Source organism: Sinocyclocheilus rhinocerous, unplaced genomic scaffold (assembly GCF_001515625.1).
Source record: "Sinocyclocheilus rhinocerous isolate Xijiao unplaced genomic scaffold, SAMN03320098_v1.1 scaffold36, whole genome shotgun sequence".
NCBI classification, from domain to species: domain Eukaryota; kingdom Metazoa; phylum Chordata; class Actinopteri; order Cypriniformes; family Cyprinidae; genus Sinocyclocheilus; species Sinocyclocheilus rhinocerous.
In genome coordinates this window covers 2,291,772-2,309,440 of record NW_015664459.1, presented here as the reverse complement: position 1 = coordinate 2,309,440, position 17,669 = coordinate 2,291,772, and the positions used below count along the sequence as shown (strand labels likewise).

General features: G+C 34.5%; 2 protein-coding genes across 3 annotated transcripts in view; one reads left to right on the top strand and one right to left on the bottom strand.

Moving 5' to 3' along the window:
* dpep1 (dipeptidase 1) overlaps positions 1 to 10,370 on the bottom strand; it is a 12,324-nt gene extending 1,954 nt beyond the window's left edge. Inside the window, exons 1-6 of one of the 2 annotated variants that reach the window (XM_016540936.1) lie at positions 10,347 to 10,370; positions 7,454 to 7,580; positions 7,224 to 7,356; positions 6,728 to 6,878; positions 6,189 to 6,258; positions 5,179 to 5,355 (exon numbers count right to left, since the gene is read on the bottom strand). In XM_016540936.1, the coding sequence (XP_016396422.1) occupies positions 5,179 to 5,355; positions 6,189 to 6,258; positions 6,728 to 6,878; positions 7,224 to 7,356; positions 7,454 to 7,558 (636 nt within the window). In that variant the 5' untranslated portion in view covers positions 7,559 to 7,580; positions 10,347 to 10,370. Of the gene's footprint in view, positions 1 to 5,178; positions 5,356 to 6,188; positions 6,259 to 6,727; positions 6,879 to 7,223; positions 7,357 to 7,453; positions 7,581 to 8,677; positions 9,027 to 10,346 lie in introns of those variants that run through there. The other variant, XM_016540935.1, reaches the window with a different exon arrangement.
* Positions 10,371 to 11,522: 1,152 nt separating this feature from the next.
* Positions 11,523 to 13,358, top strand: sult5a1 (sulfotransferase family 5A, member 1). Its single transcript, XM_016540886.1, has 6 exons — positions 11,523 to 11,691; positions 11,862 to 12,070; positions 12,157 to 12,283; positions 12,382 to 12,479; positions 12,586 to 12,766; positions 13,004 to 13,358. The coding sequence occupies exons 1-6, from the start codon at positions 11,553 to 11,555 to the stop codon at positions 13,129 to 13,131; spliced, it is 882 nt and encodes a 293-aa protein (XP_016396372.1). The 5' UTR covers positions 11,523 to 11,552; the 3' UTR covers positions 13,132 to 13,358.
* Positions 13,359 to 17,669: the final 4,311 nt, after the last annotated feature.

The following is a 17,669-nucleotide window of genomic DNA, read 5'->3' as shown; positions in this document are numbered from 1 at the left end:
GTAACAACACTTTTTTTCACTTGTAAGTACAAATGTGTAACAGGACATATATAACTACATTTTGTAACAACAATATGTACAGGTATAAGAGTAATTGGAACCATTTGATCCAGGGGGTGGAGATGGGTAGGTTTAGGGGTGGAAATGGGATTCAGGGGGTGGAAATGGGTAGGTGTTGGATCTCAAGTTGGTGGAGTTGGTGCACCACTGAAATACCAGTGTACTTGCATGGTAACTCCACAGGAACTGTCCACTTAATATAAAGTGTAACATTCTGGACACCAACCACAATTTATATGTAAAGCCTAACTTACTGGCCGCTGCTGTGTAACATCAGAGTAATTACATGGTAAATCCATAGGAGTTGTTTACTTAATATAAAGTGTAACACTTTCTTTACCAAAAAGTGCCATTAGTCCTGTTACACATTTGTACCTTTCATTACCAAAAAGTGTTGTTACCAATGTCCTGTTACACATTTGTATTTACACATACCATTCAGTGGGTTGTTACATATGTGTATACTATGTACACATCTAGTTACTATGTAAGTACACAGGTATTAGAGGCACTTAATATAAAGTGGGACCGAATATTTTACTCTAGACTTCTCCTTTTACATACACACAAATTACAAACCAGATTTTTACATTTTCTGAATAATATGTGAGTGCTACTTAACCCTGTAAAGCCTTACATATTAAATAATAGTCCGAAAAATCAAATATAGGAGAATATGGAGCTCACACTCGAGGAGAAAAAAAAACCCACCTCAGTTTTATTCAAAGGCCCAAAATGAGCAAAAATATGCAATTTGGTGCAATTGCTAATATTATATGAAAATTTTTTTTTTTACTTCAAATCAGTAAAAAAAAAAGATGTGTTCCACAAACTGATGTTTTTAGAATTATACTAAAATGACTTTTATTTGCTAATAATGTATAAAATATCATCATGAGTAGTGTAGTAGATTGTGTATAATATTTGTTTTCAGCAACGTTTTAATCATGTTGATAATTTAGATGCCTTAGAAATGTACCTATTGGTTAAAAGGATAGTTCAATCAAAAGTGAAAATCCTGTCATCATTTACTCATCCTCAAGTTGTTACAAACTTGTATGAGTTTCTTTCATCTGTGGAAAACGCTTAGTACATATTTTGATGGTAGTTATTGAATTTTATAGTATGGGAAAGAAATACGGTGTAAATCAGTGGCTACCATCAACTTTGGTTTGGTTACCAACATTCTTCAAAATCTTCCACAGAACAAAATATGTTCAACATAAGAGAAGAACTCATACAAGTTTGGAACAGCTTGAGGGTGAGTAAATGATGATAGAATTTTCTTTTTTGAAATAGAAAATGATTTTTGAAAAATCATTGACGATAGAATAATCATTTTTTCATTCGTTTACCCCTTTTGTAAAAGAGCTGAAAATCGAGCATAAATCTGAATGCTAATTGCACACAATTTCAGAGTTATGAACCATGGTTTAATAGCATGCTGACATTAGCAAGTGCCATAATAATTACTGGAACATTTGGTGTACACAAAGCCACATTGATCTCACTTCTCTTTAAAAAAATGCAATTCTGTTTCTGGAGTATTCTGAAGCATTCGTGGCATTAGTGATGCTGGGCATTAGTGGTTAACCTCTCAGTTCTGACTAGTTGATGGCTATTAGTTACAAAAGACTGACCAATTAGAATGTATTCTAGGGAGTTGTGTAATCGTGATCAAGGCCTATAAGCCAAGATGTGTGTACATCAGTGGTCTGCTAATTGTCACTGCTAATTGAATGTCTCATATTGGGACGTTCCAATTCAGCCCATTGCAACGGTTCCACATCAAGCAGTGGGCACTTGTACAACGTAATTAATTGACCCATCACAAAAACCCACGCTCCTTAGTTACTGTTGCTATGTGTGACAAGCCATGCCGCTCTCACACTACACATCATGTTCCCACACAGTAAAAAATACATTGTGGAGCAAAGAAGAAACTGACAAAACGCAGACAGACAAGACAGAGCAGGTTACTTCTGGTATGAAACAAGGTCTCAGCTTTCAAATTTAATGTGCAATTCCTGATATCAACAATCAGCATTTCTGATATCAATAATTAATTGTTGATATCAACAATTCATATCCTACATGTTTTAAAAATGTTTAAAGGGCGACCAAACTAATACAGATGCAGTCAAAAATGCATTCCTTACTAGTTAAAATTCTAAATACACATATCAGCTTTGTATTTCTTACTAGTAGAAATATAATTTTTGATGTCAATAATTACATTGTTACTAGTAAAAATTCCTGATATCAGGAATTCAATTGTCACTAGCTGAAATTCACTAGTTAATTCTTGGTATCTGTAAATATATTTCATCATGTTGCATTTGTTATTTCTGATATCTGAAAATGTATTTCTGATATCAATAATCAGGAGGGTAATTTCTGATATCTAAAATGACTCTTTTTTTAACTAGTAACAATCACATTCATGATATCAGAAATTAACAATCAAATGATTGACATCAAAAATGAAAATTTTTACTAGTGGCAATTCAATTGTTGATACCAAGAATGGACATTTGCACTAGTAACCACGTGATTACTGATATCAAAATAAAGGCTTTTACTAGTAAGAATTGTATTTCTGATATGTGAAATTGGAATTTCATGTAGTAAGAAATCAATTCTTGATATCAAGAATTAAATTTGAATAGCAGCCTGACATTTAACTAGATCCCTGGTATCAAGAATTAGCATTTTAACTAGTGAAAATTTAATTGCTGATAATCAAGAATTAATATCCTGCAAATGAATAAAAGTCAAAAAGGCTTGCCTATTGCCATTCCCAGAATATAAATTCTTGATATCAAGAATAATATTTTTTACTAGTTGAAATGTAATTCCTGATAGCAAGAATTCGATTTCTGGAAGTGATGACGTCATTGTTGTTTGTTTTTACTAGTGGAAATGTAATTGCTGATCTCAAAAATAGCCATTGTTACTAGTAGAAATCTAATTAAATAAAGGTTTTTACTAGTAAGAATTGTATTTCTGATATGTGAAATTGGAATTTCATGTAGTAAGAAATCAATTCTTGATATCAAGAATTAAATTTGAATAGCAGCCTGACATTTAACTAGATCCCTGGTATCAAGAATTAGCATTTTAACTAGTGAAAATTTAATTGCTGATAATCAAGAATTAATATCCTGCAAATGAATAAAAGTAAAAAAGGCTTGCCTATTGCCATTCCCAGAATATAAATTCTTGATATCAAGAATAATATTTTTTACTAGTGGAAATGTAATTGCTGATCTCAAAAATAGCCATTGTTACTAGTAGAAATCTAATTCCTGATATCAAGAATTAGCATTTTAGCTAGTAAAAATTGAACTGTTGATATCAAGAATTCATATCCTGTGAATGAAATAAAAGTCAAAACGGCTCGCCATAGGAGGGCGGGTTTTTGCAAAGGGTCAATTGGTCATGTTCACACAGCAGCAGAATACAGTTGCCAATCCTGTATTTGAGTCTATAATACCGTTTACACATTCAGTTCATTCGGTTCATTTCACACACAGTACGGTTATTTAAAGGCGTGACAACCGCATTCTGTAACCGAACTCACACCTGTAAATTTTCAGGACTCACAACTGCATTCTCTGAACACACGCGCTGTGTGATCGAAACAGGACTGGACAACTAGTTGTCTGTCACATGGTACAGTGCGAGAGAGAGCTGTTCTGCTGTACTAACTGCGTGTTTTCATGTGGGGTTTCGGTAACTTACAGTGGCGGAGAAATGAGCTGTGTGTCATCTGAAAGTTAGATCCAGTCAATTTTTCTCCACCGGAGCTGCTGCCATCAGTTTTGTGTTCTGCGCGTGACTCAAATGGTCTGCTCTCCACCCAAATATAAAATCTGCTGTCGGTTAATAACGATATGACGGATGTCCAAAACTCGCGGCTCGATTGGACTCGTGTCATGTCAGAAAGTGATAAGACTTTCAGTTTTATTTGATATTACTTTGGTCACTGTCGCTGGTAAGGAATACATGCTTGACCCCCGTTGCATGTTCATGCAGACAGTATTCGAAAAGCTATTGTAAGTTGCTGTGTGAACGGGACTTTTCCAGACTCACACCTGTAAGTAAATGCGGGTGTCAATTCCAAAAACTGACAGTGTAAACGTAGCCAATGACGTGTACATAAGTCAACGAGGCGATGGAAAGTTAATGAGTGAAGGCCATAAAAAAACGAAACAGAACTCAGCCTGTGCATGTCACGTTCAGTTCTAGGTTTCAGTTTTGTTTTCATGGATTTCTAGTTTCCAACTCATTGTTTCTTTTGTGTCCTTTCTGTTTGTTCGGTTGTCATGGTTTCAAAATATATTCTTACTTGTCGCCATAGTTACTTATTGATTATATTGTTTACCTGTGTCTCATTCAGTTCATTTATTACCCTGTGTATTTATAGCCCTCTTGAGTTAGTCTTCAGTTGTCGGTTATTGTCTATTAATGCTGGGCAACGATTAATTGTGATTAATCACATACAAAATAAAAGTTTTTGTGTACATAATATATGTGTGTACTGTGTATATTTATTATGTAGCCTATATATAAATACACACACATGCAGGTATATATTTAAGAAAAAATATATTTGATATATTTTGATATAATATGAATATAAATATATACATGTAAATACGTGTAAATATTTTCAAAATATATGCTGTATGTGTGTCTTTAATAAATATACACAGTACACACACATGTATTATGTAAACAAAAACTTTTATTAATCGTGATTAAACGTTGCCCAGCACTATTGTCTATGCATTTGGGTAACTTTTCTATAGTCATTCGGCAATCCTGCAGCCTGAACCACTGTTGTGAAACCACCCTAACATAATGAATATCAGAATAACTGTGATTACCTGTAGACTTGTGCTATGGCTGAATCACAGCCGAGATTATCCATGTGATTTTGCTTAATTAAAGCATCTGGTTTTAGCTTTTATAACATCTCTTTATATCCGTAATGAGTAACGTATTACAAACGTTTTATGAATATGGAAGAGTAAGTGCGTCACAGTCAGTTCTTTTTGGGCAATAAACTCTGTTGTGTAACATTTTGAGGTTGTAAATTGATGGTACTCTTACCACTCTCATGAGAACATCATCAGGAACATTTCTCTTGTGATTACAGATACTGTAGGCAGAAGAGTGGCTGAAGATAACAGGAGCTTTAGAGATATCCAGCACCTGATTCATGACCTTCTCAGACACATGAGACAGGTCAATCAGCATTCCAATGCGGTTCATTTCCCGGATCACTTGCTGAAAGGACAAATCAAACTGGTCACTGCAGACAGCAATAATGAGTAAAGCTTTCTCTAAAAGACAACAGCAAGTCAGGGTGGCCTACAATAACCACCACCATGTCCAAAGCTAATAACATTTTAGAGTTCACTAAATGCTTTATGTTAATAACTGTCCTGTAAATAATGTGCCACAATAAAATATGTTTTTTATTCTATATATAGTTTAAGAAAAAAGCTCTAACACTCACCTTAGAAAAAAATAAAAGACACAATTTTGTCTAAATATATTAAAAAAAAATAATAATAAAATAAATAAATAATGCATGGCCTATATATATATATATATATATACTGTATGTAACAGAAAATACGATGCATATTTTACACATCACAAAAAAATTAAGGTCTTTGAAGTCTGTAAGTTGTCTTTATTAATAAGTAAACTAAATGAAACAACAAAATTACAATCCAAATGTTTTTAGTAAAAAAAATATATTTTAAGTGAAAATTCTAATTTCATATTATAGCAAATTTAACAGCAAATTTAAATTTAATAGCTTTTAAAAAGCAATATACATATATGTTGACTTCACATACATCATTTTGGCTTATATCTAAAGTAAATACATTACTAAGCATGGTATATAGTTTTTATAATAAATAATCGTTTTACTTTGCATGAATGCTTTTATTTTTGGGAAAATAGATTGATTGATTGATTGATTGAACGATTGAACGATTGAACGATTGATTGATTGATTGATTGATTGATTTAACGATTTAACGATTTAACGATTGAACGATTGATTGATTGTAGAAATCTGACATTAAAGCATCTCTGTGTCTAACCTTGCCAAACTCAGACAAACCGCCATGCACTTCAGGCTCAGATCCTGTGTCCACCAGCCAGTTGTCTGCCCTAGAAGGAAGTGAGACCAAAACAGGGTAAAGAATCTTCAGCTGAAATTCTTCCCCTTCTCTAATCAGATGGGCACGTGCACTTGTGTGGCCTTTTATGTCATCAGTTCTTTTGAAACCCAATGTAGCTTTTATTTTAAACCCACCTTAAACGCAAAATATGAATTCTGTGGAATAGCTGTTGAACATTCCGTGAATTTCCCTCTTAATTCCCCACATTACTATTGTCAGTGTTATGCGGGTGTGTTATAAAAACCCAATAGAATGCCTTTGGCACAGTTTTCGGACAGATTTGTTTACTTCATTCCAAAGTGTTGAAATCATCATTTGAACTGTTGTTTCCTCACCTTGCTGGATCAACCTGTATGTTCTATTTTAAGGTGAATGCATTTATGCTGTCATCTCAGACCATCTTTTTATTGAAAGTGCTATGAAGTACGATAAGTACTCTCCAGGGAATAGCCACTCACCATGGTGTGTTGCAGCTATGTGTGATAGTGAGGTAGCGGACACCCAGTTGGTACATAGTGCGCAGAGTACCCAAACTGCTGTCAATCGAATGTCCACCTTCTACCCCAATCAGACTCGCTGTCTTATTCTGTTCAAAGGCGTCCAATATATCTGCAACAAAACATTTTCGTTTTAGTTTAAAAACTATAAACAATTACAAATACGCATACGGTTTCACTACCACAATAATTCCAGGGTGCTTTAGGAATATGGTGTTGATGGGTGGTTGTTACAGTGCATGTTTGTGGTTGTTGAGGTCACTACTAACCTTCTTTATATAAGATTATGGATTTTTTTTTCCATTTTACCCCATTCAATATCATTCATGTTGTAGCAAAAATGGTAGCCCTGGGTGTACTGCAAACATGTCATTGTATTCAATACTGACATCTATTTGATTCACTTTGAGTTATTACAAGGATTTCAACAGTATTTACTGCTGCTTCACTGTCTTACCTTGACTGCTAGCAGCAAATTTGAACACTTCTGGGTATTCGTGACACATCCTGTGGATTACATCAATCTGCTCCAAGGTCTGTCTGACTGCGTCTTTGTACTGGGTATCACATGGTACATAAGCTGCCCAGAACTGCAACAGAAAAACAAATATTACCACACATTCAGTTTGCCCATTATGGTGAATGTTCGTATGTTGTGTATATAAGCCTGTTTGTTTGTGCTTGTACCTGTGCTGAGAGGCGCCCTTCTTTGATTTTTGGGATGTTGGTGTGTGTGGTGTTTAGTTTGTACAAGTCCACCGTGTTGAGCTGATTATTAAACAAGCTCCTCATCTGCCAGGGAAGGTCATTGTGCCTGTTTTATAAAAGATTTCAAGTCACTTTCAAATAGAATCAGAGATAATAATGAGATTAAAAACATTGAAAGTTTCCTTGAAAATTGAAGCAACTGTGAATTACACTTTCTATTCCTATTTCTTCCTTCCTTTTACAATTTCAGAAATAATGTAAGCGGTCACTGGTGCAGTACCCTTTAAAAAGGACTACATTTGTATATAGCTCTATTTGTTGGAGCAAAACATGTGCAAAATGAAACATTATGTTTACACGCACCAATTTTCATATATGAGAAGGAATCCAATCTGATTTCACATTCTGAAAGTGCTGTTTATATAAAACAATGTTTTTATTTAAAGATTATGAGGGCACATGACTTTAAAATAATAATAATATGCACAGATAAAACATTTATAATAAACACTATATTCCATTTAAAAGTATATATGTGACCCTGGACCACAAAACCAGTCTTAAGTTGCACGGGTATATTTGTAGAAATAACCAAAAATACATTGTATGTGTCAAAATGATAAATTTTTCTTTTATGCCAAAAATCATTAGGATATTAAGTAAAGATCATGTTCCATGAAGATATTTTGTAATTTCCTACCGTATATATTTTAAAACTTAATTTTTGATTAGTAATATGCATTGCTAAGGACTTCATTTGGACAACTTTAAAGGCGATTTTCTCAATATTTAGATTTTTTTTTGCACCCTCAGATTCCAGATTTTCAAATAGTTGTATCTCGGCCAAATATTGTCCTACCATACATCAATGGAAAGCTTATTTATTCAGCTTTCAGACGATGTATAAATCTCAATTTCGAAAAATTGACACTTATGACTGGTTTTGTGGGCCAGGGTCACATATTTCATCATGACATTTCAACTTAGAGATCTCATTTTTCATTAATAAATATATGTTTAGGCTACCTAAGAAGTAAAATTGCCACAAGGTATTGATTAACTTGATTAATTGATTAACGTTGAATATCTTGTTTCTAGAAAAGTTTCAAAACTTTTTTTTCACTTTCCTTTCCATTAGATCTCTCTCTCTCTCTCTCTCTCTCTCTCTCTCTCTTTACAGTGTAGATAAGTAGACTGACTTACCCATCTATAAGTGGAGTGTCAGCCATCAGTTTCAGGGCTTCCTCTTTTAAATCATCTGCTACTGAGCTGAATGTGAAAGCCCAGAGCACTAAACAAACAGTCTTGACCCAATCCATCTTCACCACACTGTTTACCCACTCTGTATCCTTTAATTATGAATTGCTCCTCAAATAACTCAACCCATCTCAGCTCTTCTTGTTTTCAGATTACTGCTTAGATCCACAGATGTTTATCTTCTTTTCTGTCTGATTATGCGTAGAGATACTCTAAGGCTAAAAGACCAGTGTTAGGGATTACATTTTCATCATAATAATGCTGAATATAAGTTAATGTATAATTTTGGGTTGTAAAAATGTCCCATAAACTGGACAGTTGTCCCATAAAAGCCACATCTTTATTTTTAATTACAGAGAAAGGTGATATAAGTGATTGTGTAAAAGTACAGTCAATTTTTCATTTTGTTGTTTAAAGTCCATGTGAGGGCTGTGTGCACTCTCTGGCCTGTTGTCTTCAGAGGTATTACTTTGGCTGGAGAGACTTGAGGTGAACTCATATTTAACCATATTAATGAAATGTAATATATAACAAGTTCAATCATTAGGATGAACACTCAGTAATGCACTGTTAGGCTCTCAACTAATTGAATAGCAATGAATAACTAAATAACACAATTTTTTGCATTCTTTGAATTTGCTCACTCATTTTTATTCACCGCTTTTCATGCAGTGAATATGCCATCCACTATATAAAAGAATAAGCGTATAGGGTGCAACTTTGGTCACTGCTATTGTTGTTGCAATTCTGTTCTTGCAATGTTAGTGCTACAAAAATTAACACTTCACCTTTAAGCTTTTGAATTGAGGAAGTTTTATGACATAACGTTAATAATAATCAAGTGGTCAGACACTTTTATCCAGAGCAACTTTGTCAAGGCCACAAAGGTGATGACTCATGGCTTGCTTCTGTGACGGTAGAACCAGCAACACTTCTTTTAAAGTTAGCATACCATAAAGCCATTTCATAACACATTTCTGCTCAGACAAATTTATTCACACTTATTGGAAGAGGCTATAAGAGGCTTTTTTTATTCCTATATGTTCCCTGATACTGCATTTGCACCTCAAGGTTTTTACTTGCAATAAAAGCTCATGTAAAACCAAAGAGTGATGTTTATGGAATGTGTTTGGTTAATAAAAAAACACCTTGACTGGAGAACAGGGTGTTATAATCCTGAATTTTAATCATAATTATATTCCTTCCCCCCAAACTAACTGAGCTGTCATCTAATCATGAAAACAAATAGTATATGTTGCTAGATCTTTCTGCATGTGAGTTGTACATCCTCTTTGACAAAACTGACCTGCTTATGACACAAATGCAGCATTTTTTTCCCCCTCAAATGTTTTATATAGCACTTCCTGTTTTCTCAAAATATGCACCAATCTTGCAATAAATGAGCAGACCAATTTGAAAAGAAACCTTTGATATACATGTTAATATGTGATCACTTCACAATATATAATGAACTTGAGAAGGCAGTGCAAAATCATAAAAAATCATAAAAAAATCAATTTCGGGTTGAGAGAAATTAATGTGTAACCTGATTACTCTTCTGCACCATCGTAGCTAGGTGTTTTTGTGTTTGTCACCAGTGCCATGGTGTACTTACCACAGTCAGGGCCGTCCTTAGCTGACACGGGGCCCGGTGCAAGGTAGGGAGCGGGGCCCCCCTCGGTCCGTTCGTCGCGGGGGCCCCTCAAAGCGCGGTTTGTTGCACCGCCCAAAGAACGGCCCAGACCACAGTACATTACTGAGCACAAGACTGCTCTATTTCAAGCTTCACATTTATCAGACTTCACACATTGGTTGATTCACCATGACTATTTTTCCATTAAGGTTATCATGTTTAAGGTCAACAAGTTTAAGGTTAAAAGCTTCTTGTTGCTTTAGGTTTGTTGATTTCTAAAACTATGAACTCGAAAACTTCTATTTATTTATTTACTTAGTTAATTTGTTGACTTTATTTAATTTAAATCTGTTTACTTTTATTTTGTTGCATTTAATCCAACGATGCTTTAAAACCCAATGGTTAATAATTTGAAACAACATATTGTAACATATATAAAACATATATTATTTACTGAGTGTTATTATACAGAGGTGACCATCTTCTGCAATCATGACGTATATGAGGATTTTCCTGGTGGTTTGAACTTCTTCTAGGAAGTTAATGGCTTTGGTTACGATTACCACATCCATGTAACAATGTTCACATGAGATCCAGACAACCTGCAATTTAAATAAATGAACCACATCAACAAACCCGTTTAGACTTTAGAAACTGATTTTTAAATACATTTGCAACTGGTGGGATTCAGTAAAATGAAAATAAATTGCATTTGTGTGGGTTGAAAACAGTATTTAAAGGTGAAATAAACAATTGCCTCCATTAAATGCATTTTTTGTCATCAGATAAGCAAACTGTATTTTAAGTTTGCCACTGAATAAAACTGTCACTGATCGACCTAAAAGACTCAAAGTCAAAGATGAACAAGGTCAAAGGGAAACCAAGCTATCAACAATAATGTCCTATGATGATATTATAACATGCAAATAAAAAAAACTTTGCTAGGCAAATTATATATTATAGCAAACAACAAATCCATTTGCGTGGGTTTGACATGGAATTGACTCGGTAACCGGTTTCTCAGGTAATTTCTGTATCCCATGCTTATGTACTTCCCCTTTCAACTTATTGGTTTGTGACATCAGTCTTCTTCCGTTTTCCATCATATATAAGTCGACAGTTGAACACCGTTGTCAGATCATCACACTGTCTGTTCTATATTCATTTTGCATTTGCACACAAACAGACATGGCTCGTCTAGATGTCACGGAAACTTTTAACAGCATCATGTTTCCTGGGCACATGCATACTAAAGACTCATTGAATTATGCGACCAACTTCAAATTTCAGGACACAGATACTGTAATTGTCACCTACCCAAAATCAGGTAATAATGAAATGCATTTTCTGTGTTCATCTTTAGTCCTTCTCTTAAAGGGCAATTTTTATTTAGGTTATGTATTGAAATTAAAATGGTAAGCTACCTTTTTTCCAAGCAAGATATTATTGATGCCTTTCAAGAATTAATTTCACTTTCCTTGAATCCTTTATTCTTAGGAACCACATGGATGCAGGAAATCATCACTCTAGTTTTGGGTAAAGGGGACCCAACTATCGCCCAAACTCAGCCCAACTGGGCCCGTGCGCCATGGCTTGAGCAGTACTACTGCGCTGATGTTCTAAAAGCCTCTACTGGGCCTCGTATTATTACTACACATCTGCCGTACCAGCTGCTGGAACCGGCCCTGCAACACTCCAAAGCAAAGGTGAGTAGATGGGCAAACCACAAATTGAGTTTTATCACTTCTTGGTTGAATTTTCTTGCAAGTGACAAATGTTTGCCATTCCTCAGGTTATATATATAGCCAGAAATCTCAAAGATGTGTCTGTTTCATACTATCACTTCCACAAGATGGCCAATTTTCTGCCTGACCCAGGCACTTTCTCTGATTTTCTGAATGATTTCCTGAAGGGCGCAGGTTAGTTGATAGATTAGTATTACCAGTTTGGGTTTGAGACACTTTCATTTCCCTTACAACCTATTAAATAATTTATTGTGTTTTTTTTTCCCCATCAGTGCATTATGGCTCTTGGTTTGACCATGTCAAGGGCTGGACAGGTCACGCAAAAGATATCCAAAATTTTCTTTACATCACATACGAGGAAATGTGTCAGGTAGGATGACTTTAAGAATTCATTCATTTTTATTGACCACATACATTTCACTTCAAAAATGAACTTAAACAAGCAGTTTCAATTTGCAATTTTTCAATATTATCAGGATCTTCACGGGTCTGTTCAGAAAGTGAGTCGTTTCCTGCAGTGTCCTTTAACTGAGGATGAGCTGATCCTTGCTCAGAAGCACTGTAGCTTCAACAGCATGAAGGAAAATACCATGGTGAACTACACTCTCATCCCTCAGGAGATCATGGACCACAGCAAGGGCAAGTTCATGAGGACAGGTATGTAAATGCCTTTTTGATGTTTGCTTCAATCATTGGTACAATCATTTTTGATGATATATAGTATAATGGTGAAATAATTGAAAATGGAATAGAAACAAATATTTTGACTCAAAAAAGCAAAACAATATTTTAAAGACAACCTGCATGAAATGTCCTGCCCAAAATGTTGGTTATTTTAAGTTAAATTTTTTCCAAGGTTTTTAATCTTCTAAACACTACAATCCCATCTTTAAGGTAAAGTCGGAGACTGGAAGAACACATTCACTGAGGAGCAGAGTCGTCTTGTTGATGACATGTACTCATCACAGATGACCGATTCCTCACTGCTGTTTAAATGGGAATGCCCTGAGAAGACTTTATGACCCTTGAAGGCCCTTGATGACCATTAATACTTCAGAATCCCACACACCGAGAGATCGTTCTACTCACATAACCGCTCATCACTGATAATATTCTTCAATTTACATTTGAAAATGTTTCTAATATTTCACACTGAAATGCCCAGTAAGTGGGTCAGCTAAAGTATTTCATTCCTTTCTGTTTTTTTCTTAACTGTATATATATGTGTGTGTGTGTATATATATAAACCTTCAGCCTGAGACCTTAAAAGAGAAATGTAGCATTATTTACATAATACATTACTAATAATTTTATATTTCTTGTATTTTATTCAATGTGACCTAAGTACTATAAGTATAGTAAAGTAGTAATGTTTGAAGATGAACAAAAATGATATGTATATCAGATAGGTGGAATTATGATGTTGATTGCGTGACATTCTTGATGTGTATTTTACAAGGCAATATAATGAATTTAAGTGTAATTTTATCAATCTGTTTACTTAATATATAATTATGCTCTTGAAGCATAATGATTTATATAAACCTACTTTACAACCTTTGCTCTTGTGCTAATTGTGGTCATTTTGAATCTGTTATCCAGTGAAATTACACTCCAGCTGTGACAATGGACAATGGGTGATAAAAACTGTGCCAAGCAAAATGCCACTCTCAAGGATGTTCAAGCTGAGCTGAGCTCATTAGATGTTCGTGTGAATCTAAAAAGCCAGATTTTTAAAATGTTCTTTTCTTTAGTGAAGAGAGTGAAGTGTTTAGAGGCGGGGTACTGCACCTGTGCTGCACTTCAAATGATTGATGGCACTTGAAATGTGCTTTTGCGAGAAAGAAACAACATTTCTAGCTGAGTCTGCCGGTCTCTCTTGTAAAAGACATCATGTTATGCTCTGTACAAAGAACTGGCGCCCTGGGGTGCAGGGGGGTTTGTTAAAATTCCCATTAAATCAAAATAGAAGTCTTTTGGATTTAATATGAATATTTTAGCCTTAAGGTCATTGTTTCTGATTTCAGCTTCTGTTCAGACTTGTCCAATCAAATGCTCTCTAGAATCTGAAACATCATGCCCCTTACATTATAAAAAGATGCTAAAACTGCATTTATTTTAAATTGATCATAGATTTATTAAGTTACTTTTTTGAATATGGTAAAACATAACTGATCCATTTAAATGTTATACATAATGTATTTTAAGGTTGTTTTATATAGAGGAGGACAAGAATGTGGAAAGTAGTTGGCAATCTAAAGAACATGGCTGTAGTTGCTATCTGACACACTGAGCATATCACATTTGGCATTTGCTTTTCGAGCCTGTCTTCTGCAATCTATGGCCATTGGCATTGTAATTACTGAAGAAGGACCTCAAGACAGTCTTGGCAAAGGCAAAGACATACAGGCCTGTAGAAACATGGTTCATTTGCTTTTTTTTAATCATATGGACAGTGGAAACTTTTGCAATGGAAGAGGGAGAAAAGGAAGGACTAACTCTTGGTTGACTAGACATTCACACAAATCCCTAGGGGACTGATATAAACAAGTGGACCTATTTGTTACACTAAGCTATAAAGCAAAAAAAAACATTATATAATGTGTGATCTACGGCATATTGTACTGCAACTGCACTATCATGTAGTAATGTAATAATTTGTACTTTATAAAGGAAAGTCCCCAATATTTTCTGCTTGGTCCTCCTGTACCTGCCTCAACAGGTATAATAATTCGCTCATATTAAAATAACCATGTTTGTCAAGTTCTCTTGCATTTCGTCATGTTCTCTAACAGCTGCCTGAATGCAATATTTGGGTCTTTGCTCTTTTACAAAAGAAGTGAGAGAATGAATCAAAGTCTCAACAGCAGATTTAAAGCTGCCCCAAGGATGATTATTTCTTTAAAAAAAAAATGAAATTCATTATACAGTGAATACAAAAAAATAATTTGTGTTCCCTCAAATTTAAATAGTATTTTTTTTTCAGGTCATATTTGGTGAGAAATTGCAGTCTCAAATAATTAGTTCTTGCATGTTTTCATCATCTCTATAAACACAGTAGAAAATCTGTGGAAAAACAAACACAATCATCACAAGACTGAACTGATAGAATGACAGAGGGCAGGTAAGAACAAGCAAAACACCCTGATACTGAAGAGGTGCAGAGCAAACATAGATATAGAGCGAGTAATAATGATAAACGACAGAACAGGTGCAACTGGGTAGACGTGACAGATCAAATAGGGCAACCAACGCTGCTCTGGCCACAACGAATCAAGGAGCCAACTTATGGGCGGGCACCTGAAGCAGCAGGTCATTGGTAGAGAGCCATACCTTTTTTACACAAACAGAGTAGCCTCAGTCCTCAGTCGTTTTTAACTCGTAAAACAGACATTTGTTCCCTATTGCATTTCACATCATAGACGAGTATAGTCATTAGTGAAAGGTTTGGTACTGTAAGCGTTTTTTGTGTATTCAATTGAGGGTGACCTCTGATGGTGGGGAATGGCCCAACAGGCTCAGAAGCTGGAGTAGGTTTATGTGATTTACCCCTTTAGAGAACATCAGAAAGGAGTCAGTTTATCAGTCAAATTTTTTTATTTTTTTTGAATTCCCAAAACCTTACTTTTCTCCTCATATGAAGATAATTCACAGTAAAATTATACACTGACACTAGAACTAGGAGATTACGTAATAGTTAATAGACAGTATGGTTTTTAGTAAGAGCCTTTTTATTGACCTGGGGGCCAGATTCACGAAAAGCCTTCTTAAGAAATGTCTTTCCATAAATTTAATAAATTCCAAGAAGTTTGTAAGTATGTTCCTAGGTGCAATTCTTTAGAAGTTCTCAAAACATATTCTTAAAATTGTTTCTTATGAAGAAAATGATCGTTCAGCATTATTTGACTGAATAAATGTCTGTTCTTGCTGAAGATATGATCTCGCTGATAAACTAATGAAAAACACTTCAAGGGTTGCCTATTTTACGCTGTCTGCATATTACTGTAATGTGTACAATAGCAAAAGCGTCCTGTGTTTAGGTGTGTTCATATGTTCTGAATACTGCCAAGAAGTCGCTTCACAAATAATCATGACTGATCATTGTTTTCATTATCCGTCATTGGTGTCACTTCAGAAAACTTGTGCACAGTCCTACTATGTATTACATGCACCTATAGTGTTAAGTTGTAATGCTTAATTACAACGATTAATTTGAAATAACCCAATAAATTCACCAATTCTTGAAATAACCCAATAAATTCATTAAATTATTTAGTTGTTTACTTTGATTTTTAAGAAGATTCTTTTCAAGAATTTAAATTATTCTTAAATTTTGAACAATCTTAACTTATTTCTTGAGAAGACTTTTATTCTTTAGAATGTTTTGTGAATCCAGCCCCGACTCCAGAGTTTGTATATGTGATGTGTGAGTTTCACAACTGTATTTGATTTAAATATTTTCAAGGTTGAGTCTAATACATTTAGAACATACACACATAAAAATAATCTGTTCACTAAAATTAATTGAGATGCTTGGTGGAAAACAGAAGAACTTAATTCAAGATTAACCTAAGCTGTGGCTTATGTGCAGGATGTGCAGCTATTCAGAAGCAGTTAGGATTTTCAGGAAGTGTATCAGTCAGTTAATCTACTCTACGTGCTTCTTTGGTTCCAGAAAGATGGGCACAAGATATGTGCTTATATAACCTTAGCAGCTCCACTCTTTAAGTGTTCTTTACAAAAGTAAAGCCTATTTGACAGCACAAGGTGGAAAGTAACATTCTGCTGCAGAACTTTACATTTTTAATAAGCTAAAATGGTATGTGATGTGCTTTCTCATGTTTGCTTAGATAAAAAATGCACACAGTAAAGTAATAAACCATTTTTATAGAATGTGCTGTAAAAATGATTGACTTTTTATTACATAATTCAGTATGACATTCAATATTATTATTTTTTTACAGTTTTTTTTAATTGCTTTGGCGCAATTTTCACAAGCAATTGGTAAATTTTCAAAACTCTTAGTACTAATATCACAACAGATCATCAAAAGTGCACTTTTTTCAAACATTTCAGCATATTTTCAATTGTGTTAGTACAATACACATAATCACAATATATCCTTTTCACTACACAAAATAAGTGTTTCATCTATATAAATGTTTAATTGTAACTGCCTTTCATAAAGCTATTACTATCAAACTTTTGATTTGCATCTCTTATCATTCAGTTAAATATATTTGTCTATCATTAATGTTTAACCAATGAATCATTTATTATGTCCATAGATTTTCAACTTGTCTGATTGTTGTCTGATAATTTGTAAGTTACAAATTGCTGCAAGAGCTTTCAGTCAAGAAAGACCAATTACTAATTATTTTCACCTGATGATCACAATTAGATACCATATAAGTAGAACTGTGTGTGAGACTTTGCAATGTTCAAACATGGAGCAGGATAGACTTGTAGAGAGAGGAAACCTGCATCGAAGAGGTGGTGGTGCTCCTCAACAGAGAGGTGGACGTGGACCAAGAGAAAGAGGTGGTGGTGCTCCTCAACA